The 26,807-nt window shown below is 32.8% G+C and overlaps 1 protein-coding gene across 1 annotated transcript; it reads right to left on the bottom strand.

Moving 5' to 3' along the window:
• Positions 1 to 515: 515 nt before the first annotated feature.
• Positions 516 to 26,598, bottom strand: LOC130640206 (alpha-1-macroglobulin-like). Its single transcript, XM_057447135.1, has 30 exons — positions 26,452 to 26,598; positions 23,170 to 23,501; positions 21,853 to 21,905; positions 21,631 to 21,654; positions 21,437 to 21,488; positions 21,130 to 21,203; positions 20,409 to 20,448; positions 20,098 to 20,182; positions 18,409 to 18,523; positions 17,567 to 17,788; positions 15,645 to 15,857; positions 15,345 to 15,515; positions 14,580 to 14,768; positions 14,121 to 14,270; positions 13,371 to 13,508; positions 11,530 to 11,590; positions 11,157 to 11,358; positions 10,626 to 10,854; positions 9,494 to 9,881; positions 9,134 to 9,310; positions 8,095 to 8,176; positions 7,862 to 8,018; positions 7,613 to 7,687; positions 7,257 to 7,416; positions 3,886 to 4,097; positions 3,191 to 3,406; positions 2,973 to 3,088; positions 2,722 to 2,884; positions 1,120 to 1,222; positions 516 to 737 (listed from the first exon to the last, which is right to left on the bottom strand). Exons 1-30 carry the CDS (start codon positions 26,508 to 26,510, stop codon positions 679 to 681), a joined length of 4,317 nt encoding a protein of 1,438 aa, XP_057303118.1. The 5' UTR covers positions 26,511 to 26,598; the 3' UTR covers positions 516 to 678.
• Positions 26,599 to 26,807: the final 209 nt, after the last annotated feature.

Here is a 26,807-nt window from a genome sequence, read left to right as displayed (position 1 = left end):
CCACAGGTCTTCCTTCAATGCACAGTGTAACTTGTTGATCTGTAAAACATTTTGATGGTAAGAATGCATCCTAAATGAAAAATTTTTCTATTTTCAAAAATCGATTCAGTCAATAAAATGTTTTATGTCAACAAGTTACACTGTGCATTGAAGGATTTTGTTAGGTTCTTTTCAAATATCTTTAAACTGAAAATACAAAAATATTTTTAAAGATTTTACCCAACTGGTGAATACTTCTATAGAGCTCTATGGTATTTTCTCAAATTCGTCCCCAGGACAATTTTCCTAGAAGAGACTCTAGGAAGTAGGTTGACATCTTCTGACAATACACTTGACATGGCAACTGTCATTCTCATAAAACGAATTGGGAGAAAATTGACCAACCGTATGTAAAATGATCTAGCGCGAGAATTTATATGCGCTAATAACTAGCTTTTTCAGTTAATACACCAAACCCTCTGGACGAAAATAAATATGAAGGTAGACCGCTTACTAAGATACAATTAAAAGCAATGTTATAAAACCTCAAACTTGTTACACTCACAAAAACACTCAAAAATAATCACAAATATGATAGGTTAATAATAATACAAAATGATTGGTTAACAATAATGCGTAGGTGCTTAGCAACAAAACTAAACAGTCAAAAGTTTTTTTCGGGTCCTGTCATTAGTTTCTTTATGTTGCGTTGATTTCTGGACACCTCTCAACGTTGTACATTGTCGTGGCTGACTTGTCTAAAGCAAGAAAAAAAATCGTACATACGTGGAATGGCCATTCACTGTCAGCTCTTAAAATTCATCGTTAACAAGTCCAACCTCACAAATAGATAGATTTCATGCAAACACATTTAGATTCGTGCCAAAGTATTTTATGATATTATTCGAATTACGCTTCGTTAACACAGGATAAAACTTGAACGATTTTATTTTTTGTAAAGAAAAATTAAAAATTGTATGCAAAAATTAAATGCGTTAAAATAAGTCGTGCAAAAATTAAACTGAATAACTGTTTCGACAAAAAAAATAGTTTCTAGTGTATTCGAGATATTTCCGCCTGAATCGCTTTTGTTCTTAGTTCCGTAAGAACCAGAGCGATTCACAAAATGCAAGCACTCACCAGTGTCATAGTAATCATACAACTTTACGGCAGCCGGTTTTCGTCCTTCAACTTCTGCTACTTGTTCAACTTTGAATGTTACACATGTAGATGATTGGTCCAACTGAAAGAAAATATGCCGGAAATTAAATTTCGAAAACTTCCATGCATATTTACTTGAATTGTTACGTTTGGGAACGCATAAATTAATTTGACTGCAGTAAATGGCGCGTTGACGAACAGATATCGTGTGGTAACGAAAAAATATCGTGTGATGACGAGCAACTATCGTGTAGTAACGAGTAAATATCGTGCACCCACGAGAAAATTCGGTGCGATAGTAACAAATTTTTTGTTCAAATTTAGTTTTTATTGCAAGGACAAATATTGCAGAGAATGGATTAAACTTATTAGGCAGCCTTCTTTAACAAAAAACGAAGCTTGGTAGGTCACAATGAAATTCTGAATACCAGCATTTTATATTCCAACTTTGTGAATGTGACAGTCTTTCCCTGCAACTATAACTACCTTAAGGAAAGAAACGTTTGCGCAAGAAACATTGCGCAATTAAAGATTGCAAATTCATGGTAAAAAAATCGTAAATTGCGGAACTAAAGATTGCGAATCTGATATTGTGTCAAAAAAATTGCTGAATTTGTAATTGCGAATTGAAGCAATGATCCATAAATTTTTCCACGAAATCGCTTAATTTTTTTCATTAGGATGTAGTCCTTTAAAAATTTCTTCTGATACAAGTAATTGAAGGGATTCCCCTGTAAACTTTCATATACAACGACAGAAGTAATTCGACTTTTTCTTAGAACTCGTCAAAAATTAGATGCGAATTTTTTTTAATTGAAATGTGGAAGAAAAGATTGCGAATTGCGTAATTTTTCTAGGAATTGCGGAAGAAAAGATTGCGAATTGTGTTATTTTTCTAGGAATTGCGGAGGAAAAGATTGTGAATTTTAGGTAAATTCGTAATCTTTAATTCCGCAATATTTTCGTCCCCAATATTTTCTGGCGCAATAATTTCTTCCCTTAGGTATACCATCGCTCTCCCAGTACTCAGGTATGCTACGTCTTACGTCACAGTTGTATGAAAAGCGTTCCCTGACATTTCACTAAAACTCCACGTCACACCCCGGACTATCTTTTCTTTCACGCCGATTTTCACGATTTTACCTATTTTAAGATGGCTGCAAATTCAGTTTTTATGTAAACGTCTTAAAATGCACCTCCTACGAAAAGAAACATTTTTTTCAAAAGTTTTTATTAATTTCCGTGATATAGGACTTAACACGTACCAGTTATGCAAAATTATGACATCAGCTTGTTGCTGAGAAGCAATTGCTGGTATTAGCTTAATATTAATATTTATGTAAATCACCACATACTATACCTTCATAAGTCAGACATAGCAAACCATTTATCTCATGCATACTATATCATGCATAATTAACATAATTAGCAAAACTACAAAGGTAAAATATTTTAGCAGCAAATTCGTAAACACCTTTTAACCTATTTTATATGAAACCCACCCATATCACCAATATGAAAGAAACCTACTTTTCTTCGAAGCGGATTTTACAAAAACATTAACCTTTTAAAGCTACTTACGTCATCAAAGTAAAAAGACAAAACACCATCATTGAATTCAAAATATGAAAATGGTGCACTGGTTGACTGCATGATCATATCCAACTCGCTTACGATTGGCTCAAATCCCGACACCATGTTTACATCAATGAGTGCCATATTGGATTTTCCAGATTTCATGTAGCTAGGGATTGTTACAACAAATTCAGAAAAAGCGGCTTCAGAAAAAGAGACAGCGATCATACAAAAAAACAAACAAATAAAAACCATACCTTCCACAAATTTTAATCTTGTGTTCACAATTTATTGTTTTTAATTTATCAACTGTAACATTCAAATAAAACGAAGGCTTCTCCTTCGGTAGAGGTATATTGTATTTTACATTCGCCTGAAAAGCAACACACGAATTGCATAAATTTAGGCTGACAGACAGTTAGATGAACAGGCGGAGAAACAAGCAGGCAGGCAGATAAAGCAACAAGAAAAAAACCTGCACTAGAGTACATCCATCACCAGTTGCTTGTAAACTAACGTTACTTGGTATGTTTGGAAGTTTAGCTCTTTGTAGAAGCAACTTATTATCATTGCGAACTCTAAACTCTTTCGTGAAACCAGTTTGAGTTGTTGCCATAATGGTAAGGTTGAAGATGTTTGCGAAAGCACCAGCTGAATATTGTGATAGAGCTTGAAGTCCAACGCAGGTGTCCTATAAGTAATATTGATTGTAAGATTTATTTTTCAGTAGAGGCTGCAGAATACTGTGATGAAGTCTCGCACGTGTCCTACAGAACAAAATCTTAGTAAGTACGTATAGTTTTGACAACGCAACAACTCCTTAAAAAAGAAAAAAGTAATTCTTTTTAAAAAAAACAACGCCTCCAAAAAGTTAAAAGTAATTTTTTGAAAAAACAAAAACAAAAGAATGCGAAAAGCACTTTTAAAAATAGGGTGTCAACAAGGTATAACATGCAATGAGCCAAAAATGAGGAAACATTACTTCATAGAGTTATGAACCCAACTAGTTTTGAGTCTAATATAAGTATTATCTTTGCATGTATGTTAGCTAAGAAGCAATTCTAGTACAGTACTTTGTGGATAATAAATGTTGCCCTAAATATCTTCAACCAGAGGAATAATAATTTAAAATGTCACCTAATAATACCATTGTAAAAAGTACAAGCTAACCTGCGTGGATGCAAATCCACCAAATGAATTCCTCTGCTTCACCAACCATTTTACAATTTTCAAATGTTCGATTCTTGACTTGAACGGCGATCGACCACCAATGTAAGCCATCAAAGAATACGCTGTCATCTCGATGTCTTTGGAAGGGGCTTGATAGCAGAAGCTCGAACGGTGATCTTTTACGGATGTCGCTTCCCAATGTAACATGCCATCTGAAAATAAGGGAAATAAAGATTAGAGATTTAGAAATGGGCTAGAGTACCACAAATAGGCGATATAAATATACAAATTAAACAAGGACTTGAGCAAGGATTTAATAGAGATTGATGGGATAGATTCATTTATTAACACAACTTACAAGATAACTAGGCAGGTTCATGTTTTTTTATAAGAATGACATTTATAGGCATCCGCATCATCATTTTTCAAGTATATGCTAAGCATTATGTGAAGCCTAAGAAAATGTTCTGAAGTTTTTTAATTTTTTTTGCTTTGTGAGCAGTTTTTCTATTTTTCTGTGTGTCTAAATTATCCAATATGTAGTGAGATTTAAAGGTACTGTCCGATTAAAAAACAATATCTTTTCTTTTGTTTTATTAAGTATCAAAAATAACGAAGATTGCACTCTTAAACAACAAAGATTTATCCAATACTTAGCACCATCGTTTGTTTGTTTTGATCTTGCTGCACTAGCCTACCATCTTCACGAACTTTCAAACGCGGCAAAAGGACTGGGTCAATTCATTATTCAGTACATTTTTGCTTGTGACGTAGTTACCTGGCTTCTTATTAGGCGAATCCCCCCGAATTGCGCATCGAACGACTAAATGTTTATTTATAATTTTTTTCCTTTGTTTAAAAAAGTTCTTCATGAAGATAGCAATGAATGAAAATAATTCGCAGGTTCTAGGATTTCAATTCGAGCCGGAAAGAACAGCGAATGATGAGCTAGTTCCGACTTTTCAAGACGTAGACGAACATAACATTGGAAACCTTGTTGCTCCTACTCCTAAATGTGAGAGGATGCCCTCTTAAGTGTAGAATGTTTTTGCAGTCACGAGACAGACTCTCAGTCTTTTTCAGAAATATTTGAGTAGGTGTGCGATGATTCGCACGTGTAAATGAAGTAACGCGTGCGATGTAAAACGCACGTGCAAAGAATGTTACGCCTGCGATACGGGCTCCGAGGTTATTTTTGTTGCGAATTCATTTTGCGGTAGAAAAGTGGGGGACGTTTTAAATCGTGAACCCCAAACACGATGATCGAGCGTCTACTGGTATAGCGACTCTCTCAATCTTAACTTCCTTTTCTACATGTCCGAAATAGTATGCATGACTATACTGTCATTTTTATATTTATTGTTTATTTTTCACAAGCAAATAGGCAAAAATATGCTTTGTTTTCAAATTAAAAAAAATCTTAATCCACGTGGCTTAAACAAAACTTCAAAATTCATTCAAAAAGTTCAGCTACACTTTACCAAAATTTTTACAGAAAAAAATTTATACCGCCCGTGGGTTTCGGTTTTACAGGCATAAAGAAAAAATCCATTAAATTCGAACCTGCTATGGTTTCCAATTATTTTGTCAAATGAAGAAATTATCTACAATTAAATCCATGATAAAATGTCTATTCCGCCTGTAAGTGCAGTTTTGCAGACTTGCTTCATCCGTGCTTCGTCGGCGTTCACATCCGCATTAGTTAAGAACCGCATGGCTGGATTTCTTGTGTAAGACCTGGTTACCAACGACGAAGGGGCCAGGCAAAAGAGATTTATGTCTACGTAGTTCTTTTAACTAAGTCAGGAGTCGGTGAATTAGCTAGGATGGTCAGGTTGGCTATGAATAGGCTTGCTCGTGGATTAAAAGGACCAGGACTATTCAATAATTTCTGAGATCTAAAAGTGTCCGACCAATACGGAAATCTATCGGACGTTTTGTCTGACGACTGTCCAAAAATTATTTCGAGGGCTGGCATCGCACGCTACAAAATGGATTTTATAGGTTGATTTTGAAAACTCAATATTTATTTTTCAGGCGTGCGATTAATCACACGCCTGAAACGATTTAGGCGTGTGCCAAGGCGTGCGCGTGCGATCGCACGCCTCTCCTGAAAAAGACTGGACTCTATTAAATATTTTCAATTACATGGTATAAAAGTTTCTACTCCTTCATGAGTAATTCTTAGATGCGAGTGTGATTGAGTAATATTGTAATATTTTTCAGATAAAAAATGTATTACGGAACACGAAGAATTCCGAGCGGTGGTTTTATTGAAGAGTACGCTGTGAACATCTTTGGTGGCACTCCATGACAGAGAGTTTCGAACGACCACCTAGTTACCAGCCCCCACTCACCTCCTTAACATCCTTTTCTTTCCTCAGTTCAGATATTTCTCTGACTTTTGGTTTTTCCTTATACGGAAGATTTTTTTTTTGGATCCTTGAGCAGCGAAAAAAAAATTTTATCCTGTTTTTTTCGACTGTTGTTAGTGCAATTCACAACAGCGCACCAAGACATTATTCTGCCTCTCAACCTTACTGAATGTCGGATCTGAGTCTAATCTCTCTGTGGCGGGACATCTAGTGAAGAGGAATCTAATTTTTAATTATTGATTGGTTGTCTTTAGAGTAGCTGAAACAACTATGCAACCCTAAGGCTAAAGTCATATTGAACTTCAAGTTTATTAGCGAAAGCTTCTTACTTAGGTTCGTACAGAATTAGCACAGTGTGTGCTTACCTTAAGGTCTAGACACATCTCTCGCCTTCGATTTTTTAATTCCATATGAATAATTCATAAAAAGCGGTCTTTCACAATTCAGGGGGTAAAATTACCAAAATTTTTAAACATATAATAAAATATCAGCCCTGGCCCACGTTTTATCTATTTTGGTCAGTTCGGCGCGCTCCAGGTAAATACGTCACACGCGACATATTATTTCAGCCTCGCTTTAGTGCCTATCATCCGCCATCCATATAAACAATCGAAGCGAGAGACCGCATGCTTTTTTTGTAAACAAGAATGAGATATTGTTCAGTTGGTGTTAGGAAAGAAAACAAATAATTATTTAATTATTTTATAGAAATCAGTTCCAAATAAGAATTTTTTGTCAAAATTTTAGTTGATTTTTAATCGGACAGTACCTTTAAGTTGTAAATATAGATGTTTAAAATTGCAATATTTGTTTTTAAATAAGCACATTTTGAGCTTGATCATGTCTTTTGTAAGAATATTCCAATAAATTTTTTTGCCATAAAGGCATAATCTAAGCATATTTTGAGCCTGAAAAAGTACTTTACATAAGCATCTTGAAATTTTCTTACAAAAAAACATGTAATTTGAATCAATAGATACGGCGCAATGTGCTTACCAGCTTGACTTGACATACTGTCCAACTTGTTCAACATATCAAACCTTTTAGTGTTACCAGCCAGTGACAATGTATATGAAAGCAATGCTGTAGTGTATGGATCAGATATCTTGTCCAATCCATTCGTTATGCACCCTAGTGCGCTTTGTATTTTGAAATCCTGACAAAAAGTATAAAATATAAATCTGTATGAATATTTTGAGTTTCTTGAATGTATTCAAATTGAAAAGCAACATAACACTTAAGAAGATAGGCTAAAAGACTTCTGCTTCTTCTACTCAAATATAGATTTCTTTTTTTTTTCCCAAGTCACCCTACAAAAGATTCAACAGTTCACAAGCAAATAATAAACTAACATCATGTGGAACTTCAGCTTCCAGAAGAGCATTGACCACAAAAGCTGTCATTGTTATGCCGCTGCTCACACCACCCTAAAATAGAGATAGACCCAAGAACTACAAATACTGTAATTATTGCTTTCTGTAGAACTATTTCCCTATGAAAGGTAAACAGGATAAGATGTTTTGTCATCTAAGTTTGGTAGGACTCCATCCAAAACGCTCTAATTACGGTTCTTGCGTTAATTATTCAAACCAGAGAACTACCTTCATCTCTTTGTGATGGATCATTCCGCTTTCTTTAAAACAACCAGACGAATCTTGCAAGGAAAGTAACCAACGTTTGCTATTTTCAATATCTTTGTCGTCAATAAAAATATATCTTTTTGCTTGAGAAAACGATCTCAGAACAAATGCAGTAAGCCTGAAAATGTAAGCTGTGAAAGTAAATACATTCTGAATAGCAATAAACTTCAAAGTTAGACGATAAAAGTACTAACCAGGTGCTTCCTTCCTTATCGAATTCACCAAAAGCTGAATACGCTCCGTTTGAATGCTTGTAAGTCAGCTCTCGTTGATAACCTTTCATGAAAAAACAAAATAATTAGAACAAAGACATCCTAATTTAAGTAGTTTGCGGACATTTATACTCTGCGTACAGATACAGATGACTCTTTCGACTTGCAAAGTACACTGCCAATACTTACAAAATAGACTTAGGACTTGGGATCTTAGTTTATTTATTTAGTTTCAAAAAGTGCAACGGTACTATTTTATCCTTACAATTGCACAGTACAAGTTTTCCCAACTTTAAAGGTCCTCCACGCAAGGCTTGAGCACTCACTTTGCGTGGATAGTATCGTAATATGGTAGATTGTAAGTAGCATATTTAAAAAGAAGTTAATGCCGTAACTGCTCGATTAGGCATTTACTTAGAGTAAATGCCTAATCGAGTCAGGTCAATCGAGTCAAATACCTAATCGGATCAGAGAGGCAGTAAATTGACAAAGGCGCTTATAAAAAATCTTCTTCGTGTTTTATATAAAATGTTATGCTAGAAAACTGTAATGGTCGTTAAGTGAAAAAACAGAAGCAATATAGCATGTCTCTGAGCATAAATGTTTATGGTTAAATTTCTTTTACGTCAATGAATTATGAGCGGACTGTTTAAACAAAAAGATAGAAACATTTTGACATATTAGTAAAAGGTATTCCTTTCCGATTTCCAAAATATTTGAATAAGCACCCCCTTTGGGTCTAGTAATATATTCAAATAATCACCCATTGGTGCTTATTCGATAGGGCAGCATATAAAAATAATTATGGAAAATGGTTGACGTTTATTTAAGAGGGGCGCTCATATGAGAGTGTTTACGGTATGCACAATGCATCTGTAAAAGCAGAATGTTCACTAGGTATCTGCATCGTTCTGCATCGTTCAAGAAAAGGTATAGAAGTTATCAGTTTACAAAGAACTGTAGTTTTTGGCAATAAATTACCCTGGGTGGATTACTATATAATAACAAAAATACATTTTACCTGATCTCATGTACTCTTTCGCTTTTCTTTCCACTTTTTCAGTCAACTGGTTGGTTGCAGTTAAATAGTCCATAATGTAAATATTCGGTGCAAACTTCAACATATTTTGCTCGCCACATCCATATGGCATTGCCAGGAGTTTGTCCAAATTATCCATGCTGGGTCCCAAAAGATCACCTAATATTAACATGATAAATAGTATAGAATTATTTATTTAATCAATTCTTTTTTGTTTTGTATTTTTCTAGATGTTAATAATCAATTATTCATGCTGTGACCCAAAGAATTCAATATTAACTTAATAATGCTGCATCCACTCCGCTAAAAATATTCCTGTTATTAAATGTACATAAAACCTACCCACAACTGCTAACTCAGCATATACTGATCCTTGAACAACAGGCTGAGGTATTGTTACAACTAAAGTATCAGAATATAAACCAGAATGATCACGAGGACAGAAGTAAGAACTGGTAGAAAACTCTTTCTTTATTCCTTCAGCTTCAACAAGTAACTTCTTTGTCATCGCATCTGCTGCAGTTACATCCTCTGCCATTTTGTTACTTGAATCACATATCAAAATGTCAGGCTGCAAGGAGAGTGCTTTGACAGTGATATCAATTTTCCCAAGTGTTTTTGGTTTAATGCTGAATTTGAAAGTGTTCGATTTACTACCGCATACGCACATTTTTTTAAATCTTTCCGATGTAATGTCGAAATCATTCGAAGTGTCCAAACTAAGTTGTATCTAACAGAAAATAAAAATGTTGAAGAAATACTGTATAAAAGTTTAATAGTACATGCAGTTATAAAATGATGTTTCGCTAAGTAAAGCTACATTCCACATCTGCAATGCATTAATATTGGAGATAGATAGGACACATTTATATGGAGTAATTATATGCAAGAAAACAAAAAGGGTAAAAGACAACATATGAGGGGTATATGTTTTATGCTATATTCCGGTTGAAGTCCAAAATCCAAGAATAGCCCTAATATACTTTTGACCCTTTTAGATTTTATTCTTCCGATTTCCAAACCGCCTTGTAATAGAGGAGACTGCTTCACTACCGTGGATTGGACTGTTGCCGTAATTTTTGCCGTAATTTTTGCTATAATTGCATTTTTAAAAAAAACCTTGCTTAACCGCATTAATTAAATGCCTTTTTGAAAACAATATCATTGAACCGCATTAATTTCATGACCGTTAATTTATTTCGCGTTAATTTCTTGAATCGTTAATTTTATGGAATAAGATATGTATCCTTCAGATCTAATCATAATAAAGCAATTGGAAATGCATTTCAAAAGGTAAGTTTTCATAAGTTTTTAAGAAGCACTTTCTCCCCAAGAAACATCACTTAATACTAAATTATTCCATGTGACAGCAAAATCACACTAGTTGAATAATTTTACACACTAGAACGAACACTCTAAAATCACTTTCATTTTATTGTCTGTCAGGAAGTACAAAAACAAATCACATGCATACCACTAAACAATCATCCAAGTAATTGAACACTGTAGTTGGAACTTTAACTGTTTCTCCTCGAATAAGAGAATATGGTAATGCTAGTGAAACAAAGAACGGCTGGAAAGCCTGGATACTAGCAGGTGCGGCTACGCCAATACCAGCTGTTGTCGACATAGCAAATCCACTGGCATACCATGTCGTGATTGTGTCAGGGACTTTCACTTCAAGTACGTTTTCACCAGAAGCACTGGGATTGATTAAAAGTAACAACATTAGTATGAACACTTACAAAAGGAATATGTTGAATTTTTATATTTTGCTTTCGATACATTTAATATTTTAAACCTTCTGTTTTTCAATTTAACAATGACAAAGAATGTCAAACTTAGACAAACCTGAGGGTGAGGAGAGTTGATTATTTTGAAATTTACTGTATTTTATGTTCAGAACAAGTAAGTTATAGTAAGTTGTGGTTATACAGTGTCACACCTACTGACAAGTTATTTTACTTGTTGAGTAACACAAGCTTGTGAAAACCAAGTTCCTTACTTAATTGTTTCGTCTGACCATAACCATGTTTCAGGAAAGTTTGATCTTATCTTTACGACTTTTTTGGTCTTCTTAACTTTAGCGACAACCTTTTCAGTCTCTTTAGCAACCTTTCTCTCCTTCATGAGGTACTTTCTCGATAACGGATTTTTTCGTAGTGATCTTCCAGGTGCACTGGCCAATGTTATAAGTCTAAGCCTATCTATGAAATAAAACATGCAAAAACACTTTAATCCCAATGTACTGCACCAAAGAGTTTAAATAACTTTAACAACATCAAACAGAGTCGTACAAGACGAACCTAGAAATTTAAGGTCTAAACTATTTATTCTAAAGCGTGCCTTGAAAAGAAAAGAATTTACAGTATTCATACATTTTATGGGACAATCTGCCAAATCAACTTCCGCATTACTAAAATATATTAAACCAGCATCCTATAAAAGAAAACTAAATTGTACACACTGGTTATTTTCAGGATTCATGTTCAAGACATGTTTTCAAAACCATATTAACAATCATCGAACATTTAAAAATGTGTTCGTATCTGTATCTAGTTCTATTTTCCAACCAAGAAAAAAAAGGAGAACAAAAGCAACATCTCTCTAGGTTACTGTAAAGGAAACAAATTTTTTTAAAGCTTTTTTGCAAAAAATTCATGACATATAGAAAAAAAAATTTCTTTCGAAAGACATATTTTATATTCCATTAAAATATTTGGAAATGGAAAAAGCCTTTTCAGAGGTGTTATATCCTACGAAAATCTTTAAAAACAAATATCTCGTTAGTAAATTTTCGCATACATCCCTTTACGTTTGTGGTGTCTTTTTCCGAAAGCTTCCTATTGGCTCATTGAAATTTTCGGTAATGGAAAGCTGAATAAATTATGCAGAAAAGGTTCCCGGATTCGTTTGTATAAATTACTGATTAGCGAATTATGACAACAGAAAGAAAAAAAAATGCATTCTTTTAGATAATTATATATAATTACAAATAATTTCATAGCAACGTTATTAGAAAAAAAAAAACGGGAACCTTTTTGAAATTAATTTATGCTAAATGGTGCAAAAACGAGAACTCGGAAAAAGAAGCCATTTTAAAACGTCTGGTGAAAAACAAAATGGTGTGTGTTTATTTCATTATATTTCCTTTTTGGAAAATTAACGTTTCATGAAAATAACACTATCCAAAAAAGTCTTTCACCAAGCATTCAGGAACAAAGAAAAATAAAAAAATATATAAAAGTATTGATAAATTATAAGGGTTTTTCAGAGACTGCTCATCAAGTGAGTTTTTTCTTTTACAGAAACCTTTAGATCAGTGTATATGCAGACCGACCTAGCCAAAGTAATTCCAAAGTATAAAAAGTTAATATCATCGCTAAACTTACTATTCGACAAGTATTCACAGGTAAGTTTGTTTCAAACCTAATTAATTTGATTAAAAGGCAGCTAAAAAAAGATATTTTAGCGTTCACCTGCAGTCTTTTGCCCTACCTCACTTTAAATCTACGAATCGTTATCTGATTTTGAAAAATCTTGTTTGGATTTTATGATTTTGGCTAACTATGCGTCTCATCACAAGATTAGTCTAAATTAGTTTGTTTGACAATTGTTAGCATGTGGAAAAAGTGTAACAAAGTAGTAATTAGCTTGTGGAAAAAGTGTTACAAAGTAGTGGTAGCCTGTAGAAAAAGTGTTACAAAGTAGTTATTAGCCTCTGGAAAAAGTGTTACAAGGTAGTTGCTAGCCTGTGGAAAAAAGGTTACAAAGTAGTAATTAGCCTATGGAAAAATTGTTACAAAGTAGTTGTTGGCCTCTTTAAAAAGTGTTACAAATTAGTTGCTAGCCCGTGCAAAAGTGTTACAAAGTAGTTATTAGCCTGTGGAAAAAGTGTTACAAAGTAGTTGCTAGCCTGTGGAAAAGTGTTATGAAGTAGTTGCTAGCCTGTGGAAAAACTACCCACACACAGACAGCGAGCAATTAACATAGACTGTGTATTCAATAATAGCTACACAATCTTTTTATTAATTTGTCATTCTTTTATCATATTTTACATGTAAGTATTAATTTTTGGAATCTAGCTTTGGTAAAATAAAATGTCACTTTACTTGGTTAATTTACTAGGTTTTAACATAAACAACATAGAAGTCAATAAAATAAACCGCTAAAAACCTTAAAAATAAAAAAAATAAAGAATATTATTTTGTAATATCACCTCAATGGCTAGCCTGCTATCGAACTTCAGTGTTGGAGGTGATAGGACTTCACCCCAGTAACGTGTAGAAACATCACATTTTTTTCTGACTTGAAATTTTTGGCCATCAACATCTTGTTCGTTCAATATATCCAGAATCTGTAGGGTGACAATTATTAGTTTTACATATTTTTATGCTATACAATATTTAATGAAATGATGAAGTTAATCCCTAAAACTTTAAGCAAAACAAACTGCTTCTATACTTTAGATTTGCGGACCTTGTGAGATTGCAAAGTAGAAATTAAGAAATCATGTACTACATTGGTATAAAGTCGAAAATCGAGTTTACAATTTTACTAAATTAAGCATATTTTATGTTTACAGATTTAGATTGAGTTTCTTATACTAAGAAATTGACAACTTACAAAACAAAGGTTTCCACTCATTTTGCAACTAACTTTTTGAGTATTTAGGATTTTTAAGGTGAATTTTAGCTGGGTTTTTTTAGTGAATTTGATCAATTAGCAGAGGTTTTCTCACACAAAAACATTCAGAAGATTTCAGGAATTAAGGAAGATAAATTGGATTAATGAAATTTTAGTTCTGCATTTGCTAAAAGAGATTTTTAGGAGGTTTCACAAGACAAAATTTTCTTTGGAATTTTTTAGGAAGATTTCATTTTTTTCAGGACTTTTTAAGAACTTTTAGGAGGTGTAGGAACCCTGAAAATTTCAAAAATTGTTTATAGTAGGTAAGAAGTGTGTTCACCTGTTTCTCTCTGAGATCAGAAGCAGCACCTAATAACTGGACACTTCTATCGACAGCAGACAAAGCAAATTTGGATCCTGCAGTTCCTTTTAATGTTAGTTTTACTTTCTCTCCAGGCTTTTTTTTGTTATCAGAAAATGACAGTGATACCTAAATGAAAAATTTCTACCATTCAATTTTTCAATATTTAAGAATGTTTATTTAAAAAATCAACAAATGTTTCTTAAGTAAGACATGGTAAAATATGGCAGAAGTTCAATTCAAAAGTCAAAAAAATGTTAACGCAGTTAGCAACTAATGCAGCGCTGTTAGTTAGTTGAAAAAACTAAGAAACTATAAAACGCAGTTTGTATCTTTCATGGACACACAGAGAACTCCAGCGTTCATACTGCAATTATATTCTGCTAACATGAAGCGTAGACTAAAGAAGTATTTTGGCATAAACAAATCTATACTAACTTTGTTTTCGAAGGACATTTCAAAATGTATTTTCTTGAAGTCAGAGACTAGCTCTCCATCGTTCCTGATGTAATACACAAACATTCGACAAACAGGTAACATCTCCTGTTGGACCAGAAAATCAATATGCACGTGCTTGTGGTAAACTACCTTTCGATCCGACAACAAGATCTTACCTCTGCATATTAGCTACAAAAATAACAAATATGTCATCACGCATAGGGCTGATGAAAATGGGAGCCTCAGTTGTTTATTTTCAAAGTATGTTCTTTTAATTATAATTTACCACTCTAAGAATTTTTAATGGTACTAAATAGCACTCGTCGGATGTCCCTACATGATAACTGTATTTGAACCCTTTTGCTTGGTCACAGCCTTTTTTACAAAGTATGTTTCCTCAAACATAAGTCAAGCAGTTGCCGTTATATATAAGAGAAAGACCAAATTTCCATCACTTAAAACGTAGTCGTGACATATAGTCATGATTAAGCGTTCCCTCTGTCCATTGTTGAAGATCAAAAGTGCAATAAATTGATATCTAGAAAAGGCTGGATGGGGATTGATACTGTAAGTAATGTACCATTATAGCCTCTGTTTGTAAAGAAACCTGCGCTGTTTGCAGCTACTATTTTGGCTAACAGGCAGACAGACAGACGCACAGCGAGAATTATAGAATAGATTTCTTTCTTAGTATCGCATGGGAATTAAAATAGAACTTTTTAATGTAACTTAAAAAATGAAGTAACTAGTTAATATCATTTTTACCAAATAATGTACGTCCTTTCCAAGAACTTCACTATGCTTTGTAATGTCTACAGTAATTTTTGCAGTCTTGCCAGCTGTGAGATCTCTCATTCTTGCAATTTCAATATAGTTTGAACTGGGTGAGAGCCTTCTTTCGGAGCTTCCATATACCTTGTAGTTTTTGCGTTTTCCCTAGACGAAAAGGTAAAAAAAAGTAATTGCATTAAGTAAAAAGATTATTTGTTTTGTTACTTGCTAGAATTTTCATTCTATGATCTGCAACACTTATAATACAAATTACTAAAAAAAAATCATATTTACTTGTGAAAATGCATTTTTTTCACGATAGATAGCTTCATAGTGATATGAATCAGCACTCTCAGTTGGATAGACATTGAATGAGTAAACGCCATTGGTAATATGTCGTTCATACGTGCGTACATGTCTTTTTAAAGCATGCCCTCGTTTTGATGTAAGAATAATTTTCACCTTCTTGTTCAATGCTGGACGTCCATCAGGTGTTGTGGCATATAACTAATGAGAATAAATAGTAGGAGAATGATTACAGCTAGTGCATTCTATTATTGTGTATACTGCCACAAAACGTTGTATTACAAAGAACGTACACCGAGGTAAAACAAACTTCTAAACTTACACCTGCACATTGGACATGATTTTAGGCTGATTTTTTTTAAATGGTTGTTAAGCTGTAGACCCAAAATTTAGCTTGCATATAATTTTAACGACAGAAGTTGCTGAAAGAATTTCTATATCTGATGTGGTCTGTCAAAAAAGGCATTTTTAGCATTTTTTTATTGAAAACTTGCAAAATGGTTTGTGTCATGACTTAAAATTAAAGATTGTTACAAGATTGTATAAATATTTTAATGTAAATGTTTGTTTTTGCTCCTAAATTCTTGACAAGTCTGCACACAAAGGAAATGCATTTACTCCTTACGTTATTGTGACTTGACAAATAAGGACAAATGTTGAAATCTCGATACTTTGTTGTTTTTAGTTTAAAGGGAGATATTTTTATTCCATGACGAGGCTTTCTTTAAAGCCCACTTTTATTTATTATCATAATGAAGCAAAATCTTTGAAATTTTGAGTTTGCTGTTTATTGTAACTTCTACATGCTAACAAACTTGTCTTAACTACTAAAACTAATAAAGAACTGTACATGAATACAGTTGAATTAGCATTTATTGTTTAGAATTGACATAAAGAAAACTAAAGAGATGTTATAATGAGAAAGTCAGATAGAAGAGAGCTAAATGTGCCATTTCCTGCAAATCAGTTTAAAAGAAATACATGGGTCTTAATAGCCAGGAGAACCAGCATAATTTTGCTTACCATCTGGAAATCGGAACAGTTAAGGTGGGAAAAATTACGGTGGGTTTCAAACGATTTTTCCGCGGTCAAAATACTAACCGTGCTTTTTCATTTGTTAATTATATTGTTCTTTGTTCACGTGGTAAATATCGGAAATCCTTTCTTTTAAGCGCAAAAGGCCCTACTCACCCGATAAAAATATAATTAATTTCCATGTATTATTTAAGAGAATAAGGTGTGACCACGCCGGATTTATGCTCATTCATTGATTGTAATTCAGGGTTTGCTATGAGTTGGATTTGATTTTTAGAGATTTGATGTGACATTTCCTTGCGTCTAAGCTTGCGTTTGAGAGAAACTAAATTTGATATACCCAAGAAAATCTCAGTTTACTGGCTAGGGTCTTAAAGGCACATAAAAGAAGTGATTTATCGTTTTCCTAATGATTTACATATGGTAATCAATAGTGAAGAATTAAACCTTCTTGATAGCTTTTGTCATCTGAGTTCTGTGATAGGTCAATCTAGTAGGTGCTACAATACTATCACAAATTCAATCTTTCTTGGAAAATGTTTGCTAGCACCTCCTTCTTTGCAAGCTCCTCCATACACTATTTTTCTAAGATGTTTATGTAGCATGTTAAAAATCAATTCTTGCATACGCAGTGTTTAGTTGTACGCGACATTATTGATAATAACACTGGACTTTATAGGAATAACAATATCAATATTGTGAAGGGAATTTAATTATCGTTTTGGTGGTCTTTTTTATGTTAGAAACATGCTGGAACTGAAATTCATGTATCTATTATCTATTATTTTTACGAAATTGAAAAAAATTCCTAGAGAACCTTTATACATTTAAAAGCACTTGGAGCATATATATACATGAGTAAAAAATAATATTACCTTCACTTTGTACATAAATCCTGGTTTATAATACTTGGGTGCGTCAAACTTTAATGTTATTTCATTTGTAAGAAATTTTTTTGTTGTGTGTATTCTGTTTTGCGCTATTCCAGTTCCATTTTCTACTACAGTGGCATTGACTGTAACAGCAATAGGATTCGTATGGTCTCTCTTGATTCTATCTCTGTCCACAGCAACCATGGTGGTAAGACATCCATCGATCTAAAAATATTTCAAATTAAATTTACAAGCAGATTTCTTACTTTTCGGGTTTCAGGAGAAGATTGTTTTCACCGTAACAACTGACTTCTATAAGTTACAACAGACTTTTCCTTAATTTCTTTAGTTTTGGCTTTTTTGAAAATGAACAATTGTTGTAATCACTTGCATCAGAAAATGAAAATTATTGACACATTCTTTTTGCCTTCTTATTGGAAAAATAACTTTATCATTTTCCATTTCTTTGAAAGTTTTGCATGTCTTACCAAACATGCTATCTTACGTATGAACTGATTTCAACAGGTTTTTGTCAAGTTTGCAAAAAATTAATGCCCAAAAAATAAAATTTGTCAGAAATTTTTGTTTAGGGAAAACAAACAGAAAACAAAATAGCAAAATAACAAAACGTTGTATACAAAACGTCCATCATTTTGACAATTCGCGGGAATTCATAACAACAATTTTCTTCTATTTTAACCAATGATAGCTAAAACTTTATATTTCTTATGAGACAAATAATGAAAGTATTTTGATTTGAATAGATAAAATAAGTGTCCTTTCTTGAAATCTATATTCAACTAAGAAATAAAAAAATAACAAGAAGATAGAAAGAAAAAGCATACTGGAAATAAAAGCAAAGATTTTGAAATTTCCATGCATCTTCTTTGACCATGAATAATTGATGAAAAACACGTTGTTGCTTTTAATGTTCCGACAACAGATTTTCCATATGTGTACCTTTATAAAGACAAAACATGAATTAAACTGGATGTCAATAACCTTGGTCTTTTTCGTAGAAGGGAGTCCTGGACAGAAAAAAAATTTATAAACAATTTAAAAAGCATTGTTTAAAGACTGCTCAACAAAAGATCATATTTTTGCACTTTATTCATTAAAAATTGAAGATAACATGATAGAAAATAACATGATGTTGCAACATTTATAAGACCAAAGGAAGCTGTTAAGCATTGACATTGCTCCGCAAAATATGAAAGCCTCAATACCTCGATAACTAGCCTATAATTACAAACTATTCCCATATATTATTTATCTGTTTTAATTGATTACTGTGTTTATTTAATTAAATATCCAGGGTTTATTCAAAACATAATTTTACGCAAATTGAACGCAATGCTAAATTAGGAAGTAAATAAAACCCAATTAAAATATCTTTTAAAAAATGGTTAAAGTTGCACCTGCTTTTTGTGTAACCGACAATTATAACATTATAGGTAGACTAAGACATTACTAAGACATATTAGCCAGATCTGAATGAAAACAAAGATCTGTAGCTAGCCAGTTAGCAAGTAGCAAAAATAGTTTAAGATCACAAGTATGGGCTACGGTAGGTATCGAGCTAATGCATGTTTTTAATAAACTTATTCTGCATTTATATGTAGCTTACAGTATTAAAAAATGATTATACGTTTTATTCTTGCAAGAATTACATAACAAAACCTCCATAACCTTATGCCAAACAGCTATAGTATACACTTTTGTGGTTAGTTTGGGATATCAATCAAAATTTGTTTTGTTTATATTAATAATTATATATGTTGTGAAGCTTTCACCAGGCTTATGCTTTAAAATAGCCCTTTATATGTGAGGGTTAAAAATAGCTGACAGGGTATGGCATATTTGTTAAAGAATTCATTTATTTTATTGTTTTCTGGATCTGTCTTCACAAATCTAGCATGCACTAGAATGTTTTTATTTGAAATTAAAACCAACTTTTCACCTTTTTTTTTTACTTCTTTATAGTTTAGTGCCGCTAAAGGCATTTTTCACAGGTGGTAGATCTAACTTCATATAAGGTATTCAACTCCAAAGCTTTATCTCCAAACTTATCCTTCTTGTTATTGTAATACTATAAGCTCACTCCAGTCTCTAAACGTATTGTAATGTTACAAGTTTGCAGAGAAAACTTCTTGGCATTTACAGTAGTCTCCACACAAAATCCGTTAATATGAAATTTTAATTTATATATCCACGCCTGTAATTTGAGAGTAAGATCCTATTGACCTGAGAATTTTAGAAGAAAATATGATTTCTTTTTAGAAAATAACATTATTTTCAAAGAATTTTTTCTCAATATGTTCCTGTGTGCAAGCAACACGAGGTTCAATATCTGTATGTTTATTTTGTTTTATACATGTCCACAGGATGAATGGCGTAAGCATGTTTTTACTTTTAAATAAAAAAAAAGTGTTTGAATAAAAATGATCCTAAAGGAATTTGTGTGTTAGCCTCAGCAGCCAACAAAATAGCTTCAGCCAAGGGAAATATCACAAAATATAATCAATCAAACATACTTAGCACATATTGTTATTGGTACTTCTTTCATCGACCACAATAGATACGACGGTGACTGTATTTTGACTTCAAATTTTGGAAGCACTAAAAACACACTGTTCCTCAAATCTTAACTTTTTTTCAAAGCGAGGAACTTAAAACACTAAAAAAAACGCTAAAACCGTTAATGGAGTGCTATATTTTGGACCAGAATAAAGATGTTTTTAGTTAATTAACATATAGGCATCTCTTTCTTAGTGAAAATAAAGGAATAACAGAATCAATACATCTGAAATATTTGCAAGAAAAAAAATGAAAGTGTCATACACACCATATTTTTTAACCATAATATCTTGTGTAGCTTTAGTTGCCTAAATACGAAATACAATCTTGAATCAAAATTTCTCATTTGCTCTTCTCTACATTACAATAAGCATCATTTACCACTGTAATTGTATTCACAGTGCTCCCTTCCTCCCCCTCCCCGTATTATATTCAAGACCTTAATTACAATTTTTTGCAACATGCACATTCACATCATAATAGCTGTCTATAGTGATCCCCGCCGCCACTTATTGGGGGTAGATCATTTGCAAGTTCGCCTTTAATTGGGTACTGTAAATTTAAGAGATATTGGGGATGGGGGAGAGGGGGGGGGGTTAATTGACAGAAAGGAGATAAAATTTAATGGGCTATGCAAGGGGATGGAATCTAAAACTAATGCTGGAATACTTAAAGAGGGTTAAAAATAAGCGGGGGAATTAAAATGGCTTCACAATATGACTGTGCAATACATCATTTTATAATGTGTAAAACAAAAACATTCTTTTCTATTTTTTAAAAGAAGGACATGTACAATTCATCTAATACAGCAATTGATTACAGCATTTCCGAAAACATAGAAAACATGTTTAACTGGCTTTCACAGTCAGCCTTGTTTTCAAATACTTAAAATCCAAGTATATATGTTTTACTTTGGTAAATTCCCCTCGAAAAACTTATACAGAAACTAAAAATATTACATAATTAGCATTGATTCACATAATTATTACCCCGTATGTAGCTGTGATCTGCCATTTTCCAAGAACAGGTTTTACAGATATCGGCATTTCAAGACTCATAATACCTAAATCCAAATTATTTATAATTTAGTCAATTATATGTTTTTTCAACATCATACACATCAAAATGCATTTTGTCTGTCTGTGTACAAATATGGCCGCTGATTAGTCTAACAATCGGTTGAAAGAAGTGTTTGTTTACTGGATAAGCTATTCGATATGAATGAAAGCAATATAAAGCTTTTTCAAAATTGTAAGTGATTTTTTAGGGGATCCCATCGAAAAAACAGAACCTTACCTTTATCCCATGTTACGTTAGACCATTGCATAACTCGAGATCCTCCTGCGTTCTATAGAAATAAAGGGAAATTAAAGACATAGCTGTTGAAAACACACTTGGATCACCAAGAAGAAAATTTAAAACCAAAGGAGAGTTTGGTCTGAAATGTGAGATAATATAAAGATAAGAAATTTTACAAAAAAAAAGCCTACTGTGATGTACACTTCTGATCCAACCTAAAATGTCAATTAGAGCACTGCAAGAATCTAATCCAACGTTTTTTCAGTATAAAGAAATTTACCATTTTTCATATTGTCATTAACACTTTTTCACACAATTTAAAACACTAGTTTGCTGAGAAGGTACTGCACAAATTGAAGAGAATTTAAGATGGAATAAAAATTATGTAATGTTAACAAATTTTTAGTCGGTACCTGTCTAAATGGTGGTTTTAAGTTTTTGTCAACAATAACCACTCTAAAACGAACTACAAACAGAAACATATGTTATTATAGTGAATCAACAGTATTTTGGTAGTTTAAGTTCCGTCAGGATTAGTAAAGCTTAAAGCGTGCACAATAACATCCTGGGCGTTTTGAGCAGCAAATAATTTTTCAATGGATCAAGCCCGGGTAGTAATTTTCTTTTCCGTTAGAAAATGGTTTAGACAATAAGGTTTAACATGCATCAGAAAACTATTTTGCGGCGATGTTGATTAAGCTTTGTTAGAAAGTTTTACGACATAAATATATGTTGTTGTTTTTGTCACTACCTTCTATGCATCTCAAGTAAAAGTTTTAATACTTAATTGCAGTTATTATAAAATTAGATAGGAGCAAAAACAATATTTTTGAATCACTAAAATTTTACATTTTTAGTGTAAATTTTGATGTCATGGAGCCAATTATTTTTCCTGAGCACAATCTTCTTCCATATAATTTTCCGTTCCCTTGTTCTAGCAAGAAATGTACACGTGACCTCGTTTGTAGATGCAGGCAGTTGGCACAATTGTAAATATTGAAGTTGTGGTTCTGACGTGTGTGATATTGATGTGATTGTCCGAAACATACAAAATCTTGTTTTGACAACAAAGAGTCATATTTATATTCTGATTCGGCATAAAATTTGCTAAAAAATGAGAGGCCAAAGGTAATTTTTGAAAATACAAATTAACATTGGCCTTTAACCCATAATGGCAAAAATTTGACCATGAGCAAAAAAAATGCAGCATTTTTTTATCCCTTTGAAAATTATCTAGTCAAATCAAGATTTACAACCTCTCTACAACAAACTTTATACAAGAATGCTCCCAGCTCCTAAAGTATAGCTGCTGATAGGGCCTACACAGGGAATACATTTTCACAAGAATAAAATTTCCCGAATTTGTAAAATCCCCAAAGTGGGTAAAATATCAGGATTGTCATTCACAAGCGTTTGTTCCAAATTTTTATCATTTTTTAAATTCAATAAAATTCTTACAAAAACAAACTTCTACGTCATATTTTCTCAAATTATTAAAGTTCCCTATACATTAGATAGTGTAGTTACATTAATTATACATTATTGTAATATCACGTTCGGTCTTTTATTCCTGCACAAAATTTTATTTTCTTGTGATCTAAAATATAACTTATTTTTCATTTCCAAAATCACATTAAGTACATAAAATTTGTGTTACTGTTTATTGTCTGTGAAATTATAAGAGGTTTGAATCCACAGCAACCAAAAAAAACAATCTGGGCCTTACTTACTTTTGTCTCCAGGTTTATATGTGGGTTTATCAGTTTGGATAAATATTGTATCTTTCAATGTCTTAACAGTAATCTTCTCTTCGTGATTAAATTTTACTCCATTCTTGGATTTTATAGACAGTATCACTTTCCTTTTCACTGAGATGGGAACATAAAGGCGCATCACGTCATGATTTTTCCATATATATTGTGAAACATGCGACAGAACATTCCCATGTAAATCTTTCAACACAGCAGTAACACCCGAGTTTGGAAATTTTTCATCGATGTTGACAAATATACTTGCATATTCGCCAGCATGATATATTCCAGGTGTTGAGATAAAATAATAACTAAAAGAAAATATATAAATTTATGTGTGTAATACAAATGGACGACTTCTGGAAATAATACAGCTAGTCTGTTATAACTATTCTAGAAACTTTCACCAAGAAACAATAATTTAAACCAACTCAGAACCTGCAGATTTCCCTGAGTGCCACCATTCATACTTCTTTAACAAGACCCAAGCCACACAAGTTTGATTGAGCAAATTTTTTATTAAATTGATTCTGCAGAGTTTAAAAAAGTCTATTAAAAGACATGTAACAGAAATGTTCATTCAGTTGTAGAGAAAATATTTTGCTTTGTGGTTATTAAGGTTTTCCTCTTTGGATAATGTCTAGGATTACTGACAAACAGATCAACTCGTTTCCACATGATAGGTATGTATCAACCAACTTCGGTAGGACTGCAAGCATTTCAAGTTCTTTGTGTTCGTAGGTGAAGTAAAATATGAAGGTAATTCTTTTATTTGTCTTTTGATGGTTGTGTTGAGAAGGCATTACACATTAGCATTTGTACTAAAAGATTCATGGAGGTTATTTTGGACTGCAATAAGAGAGTTGGCTGTCTTACAGAGCAGTAGCAGGCGTTACTGTATCTGCCATATAGAATTTTTTTGTTATTAACTTTTTTCCTTTGACAAGAAAGTTTATCTAAATCAATTTAATTATCTTTTGGATTTAAACAACGTAACTTTATTTTTGCACAATTCGCAGTTATTGGACAAGGTTTATCTGCTTTTAGACTGTTTCATGGTCGCTTATTTAGCATGCTTAATATGGAAAACTGCATGATTGTTCGCGTTCTAATTATCTTTGCCAAAATCATAAGATTTTTGTTTTGTTTCTGATAAAAAATTTCTTATTAATAATGCCTTAGTAAATAGTTTATTCTAGACAGGATTAATAAAACTCATAGCATGAAACTAAAACAATACTTTATTGTGATAAATTTTCGTGAGGATTAAATTTCGCGGTTGAGCTTATCCGCAAAATTCGAGCATTTCGCGGGGTCTTATTTTCGCGGATAATGCATTTTCTTTTGTTTCGCAGGGACCTAATTTCGCGTTTCGACATTTTGACAATTTTTCAAAACTGGAAAAATCGGCTCTCGGCTAATTTTCGTGACAAACAGCCAAATCTATTGTCAAAAATCAAGCCAGACGAAAAAGTAAATACTAATAGTAGTATTTTATTTTGAAATATAGAATAAATCATATCTCATAATTTTTACTCGTTTTTTTCTTATCGGAAAACGCGGAGGTGACAATAGAAGTAAAGGAAAGTACGAACGATTGTGGAAGTGGAGATTTCGACCATGCAAATTTATCGGAAATTTTCTATATAAATTTCGTGGATCAGACAATTGTTTACAAATTCGCAGATTAGGCCAAAATCAGCGAAATCTTATAAAAATTATAACACAAAATGTTGACCAGTGTCTTTGACTTGACAAAGCTGTCGCATATCTGTGAGATAAAAAATAGAAAAGACGTAATGGCTCTAGTGACTAACACCCTTGCTTTCCTGCAATTAAATTTATTATACACACTCAAATTGCTGAGAAAAAAAGGATAAAAAAACTTATGGTGATAATTATTGTTGTTTATACTTATGCTAAGTGAAGTAAATATACACTGGATATTGTGTAAATACAGATTTGAATAACAGAATGATTAAGCTGACGCAAAACATATTAATGTACATTCCACGGCTCAACTTAAATTCATTGTGGCATGAAACAGACAAGTTTATTCGCACACCATTCGCAACCAGGCCTCTTCCTTAACCTTCCTTCCTTAACATGCTAGTCAAAGAAAACCACTTAAAAATCTCCATTTTCGAGTCCAAATTCCATTTTATGATATATGAAGTATGAGAATAGAAAGTTTGCATCGTCTGTTTAAATCTTACAAATATTCTGATATTTTCCATCTCTTTTCACTTTCGGTTTTTGACCTCCCGTTGTGCGATCGTGGCCGGGCTGATTACGCACCTCCGTTCTGGACTACAAAAAATTGGAATTGGAAACCCCTCTGCATCAACCTTATTCCTAGGACCTTTTAAACTTTATGCATTGATGAACACTAGATATAAGTTCTGGAACGAGGTTGAATTTATTTGCATTGGTAAATAAAAGGAGGTGGTGGAGTGTCAAAGCCGTAGCTAATTGAAATTGTTTACTCTTCCAATATCTACACTACACTTATTTGAGTAATTGGAATGTTAATGATTTTTAAACAAATGGTCGCGAAGTAAAATTAAATCTCCCTATCTAAGTTACGTTCGGATTTAGTTGTTGCTTTTTGTGGCAAAATTCAGGTCAAAAACGTTGATTTACTTTCAGTTTTTTTTTTTTAATGCTGATCCAGAGTTTGTCTATCTAGGTTCAGGGGATTTTTGTACTCAGCTTCTGGGTTTCTTACTTATGTGCTTGTGGACAAAACTCGACGTGACATTAGAACAAAACCTCGCGTAAGGAGAGAGATTTCTTATGTTAAAGTTTCGGCTGCTTTAAGAATTTATTTTTGTCTGTACACACTTTTTTTAAAAAAAGTTTGTTTCACTAGAATTAGTCAGCCCTGCAATTAATTTTTGCGAAATTAAAACCTTCAAGAGTAACAAATCTTACTTATTTAACTTACATATTTAAGCGAATTGAACAGATTTCGATTTTTTTGGCGGGAATTTTTTTTTTAAATTAATCACTAAAATATCGATTTTTTAGGAATCACGAGACTCGACCAAAAAAAATACGATTCTTGTATTTAAAAGGTCGGTATATACAAACTTTTATATGAGAGTATCGAAGTTTTTTAGCGGGAATCTACGGAAATGGTTATTTAACATACCTGCTACAGAAAGTCTGACTTTATGTTGTTTTTATCTGTGTTAGACGATCACTTATCAACTGCGCTACAACCACATTCAATAATCAACATTGACAATAGGCACTCACCTTTTGGCAGCAGTGTGCCCAAAGAAAAGGATCAGTATTAGGAGATTATCTCCTCTCATCTTCTCTTCTTTTACTAACTTTGAAAATTGAGCAAGTAAAAGAAAAACACTTGCTTTTAAAGGTTATTAATGATCACGAACACTCCATCGTCGTACTTTTTTGCATTAATTAACTTGAAAGTGTGGTTATCCCACTTCAAAAGCAAAAGAAGAGTGTCACGTCTTAGTGTTATTTTTTTAGGCTTTAATAACACACTGCATATGAAACTTTCACAAGCCGGTTTCCATCTGTAAACAAACAATAATGCATAAACAAATTATTCTTATTTAGAAACATCTGAACATTCTTTAAAATTC

Source organism: Hydractinia symbiolongicarpus, chromosome 1, assembly GCF_029227915.1.
Source record: "Hydractinia symbiolongicarpus strain clone_291-10 chromosome 1, HSymV2.1, whole genome shotgun sequence".
Classification (NCBI taxonomy): Eukaryota; Metazoa; Cnidaria; class Hydrozoa; order Anthoathecata; family Hydractiniidae; genus Hydractinia; species Hydractinia symbiolongicarpus.
This window is presented reverse-complemented; position numbering and strand designations above follow the sequence as displayed.

Coding starts and splice junctions, on each gene's coding strand:
- LOC130640206 (XM_057447135.1), bottom strand. CDS start 26,510: ATGAGAGGAGATAATCTCCTAATACTGATCCTTTTCTTTGGGCACACT. Junction 20,449..21,129: donor AGATCACAGCTACATACGGG/GTAATAATTATG, acceptor TTTCGTATTTAG/GCAACTAAAGCTACACAAGA. Junction 11,359..11,529: donor GGCAGATTGTCCCATAAAAT/GTATGAATACTG, acceptor TTTATTTCATAG/ATAGGCTTAGACTTATAACA.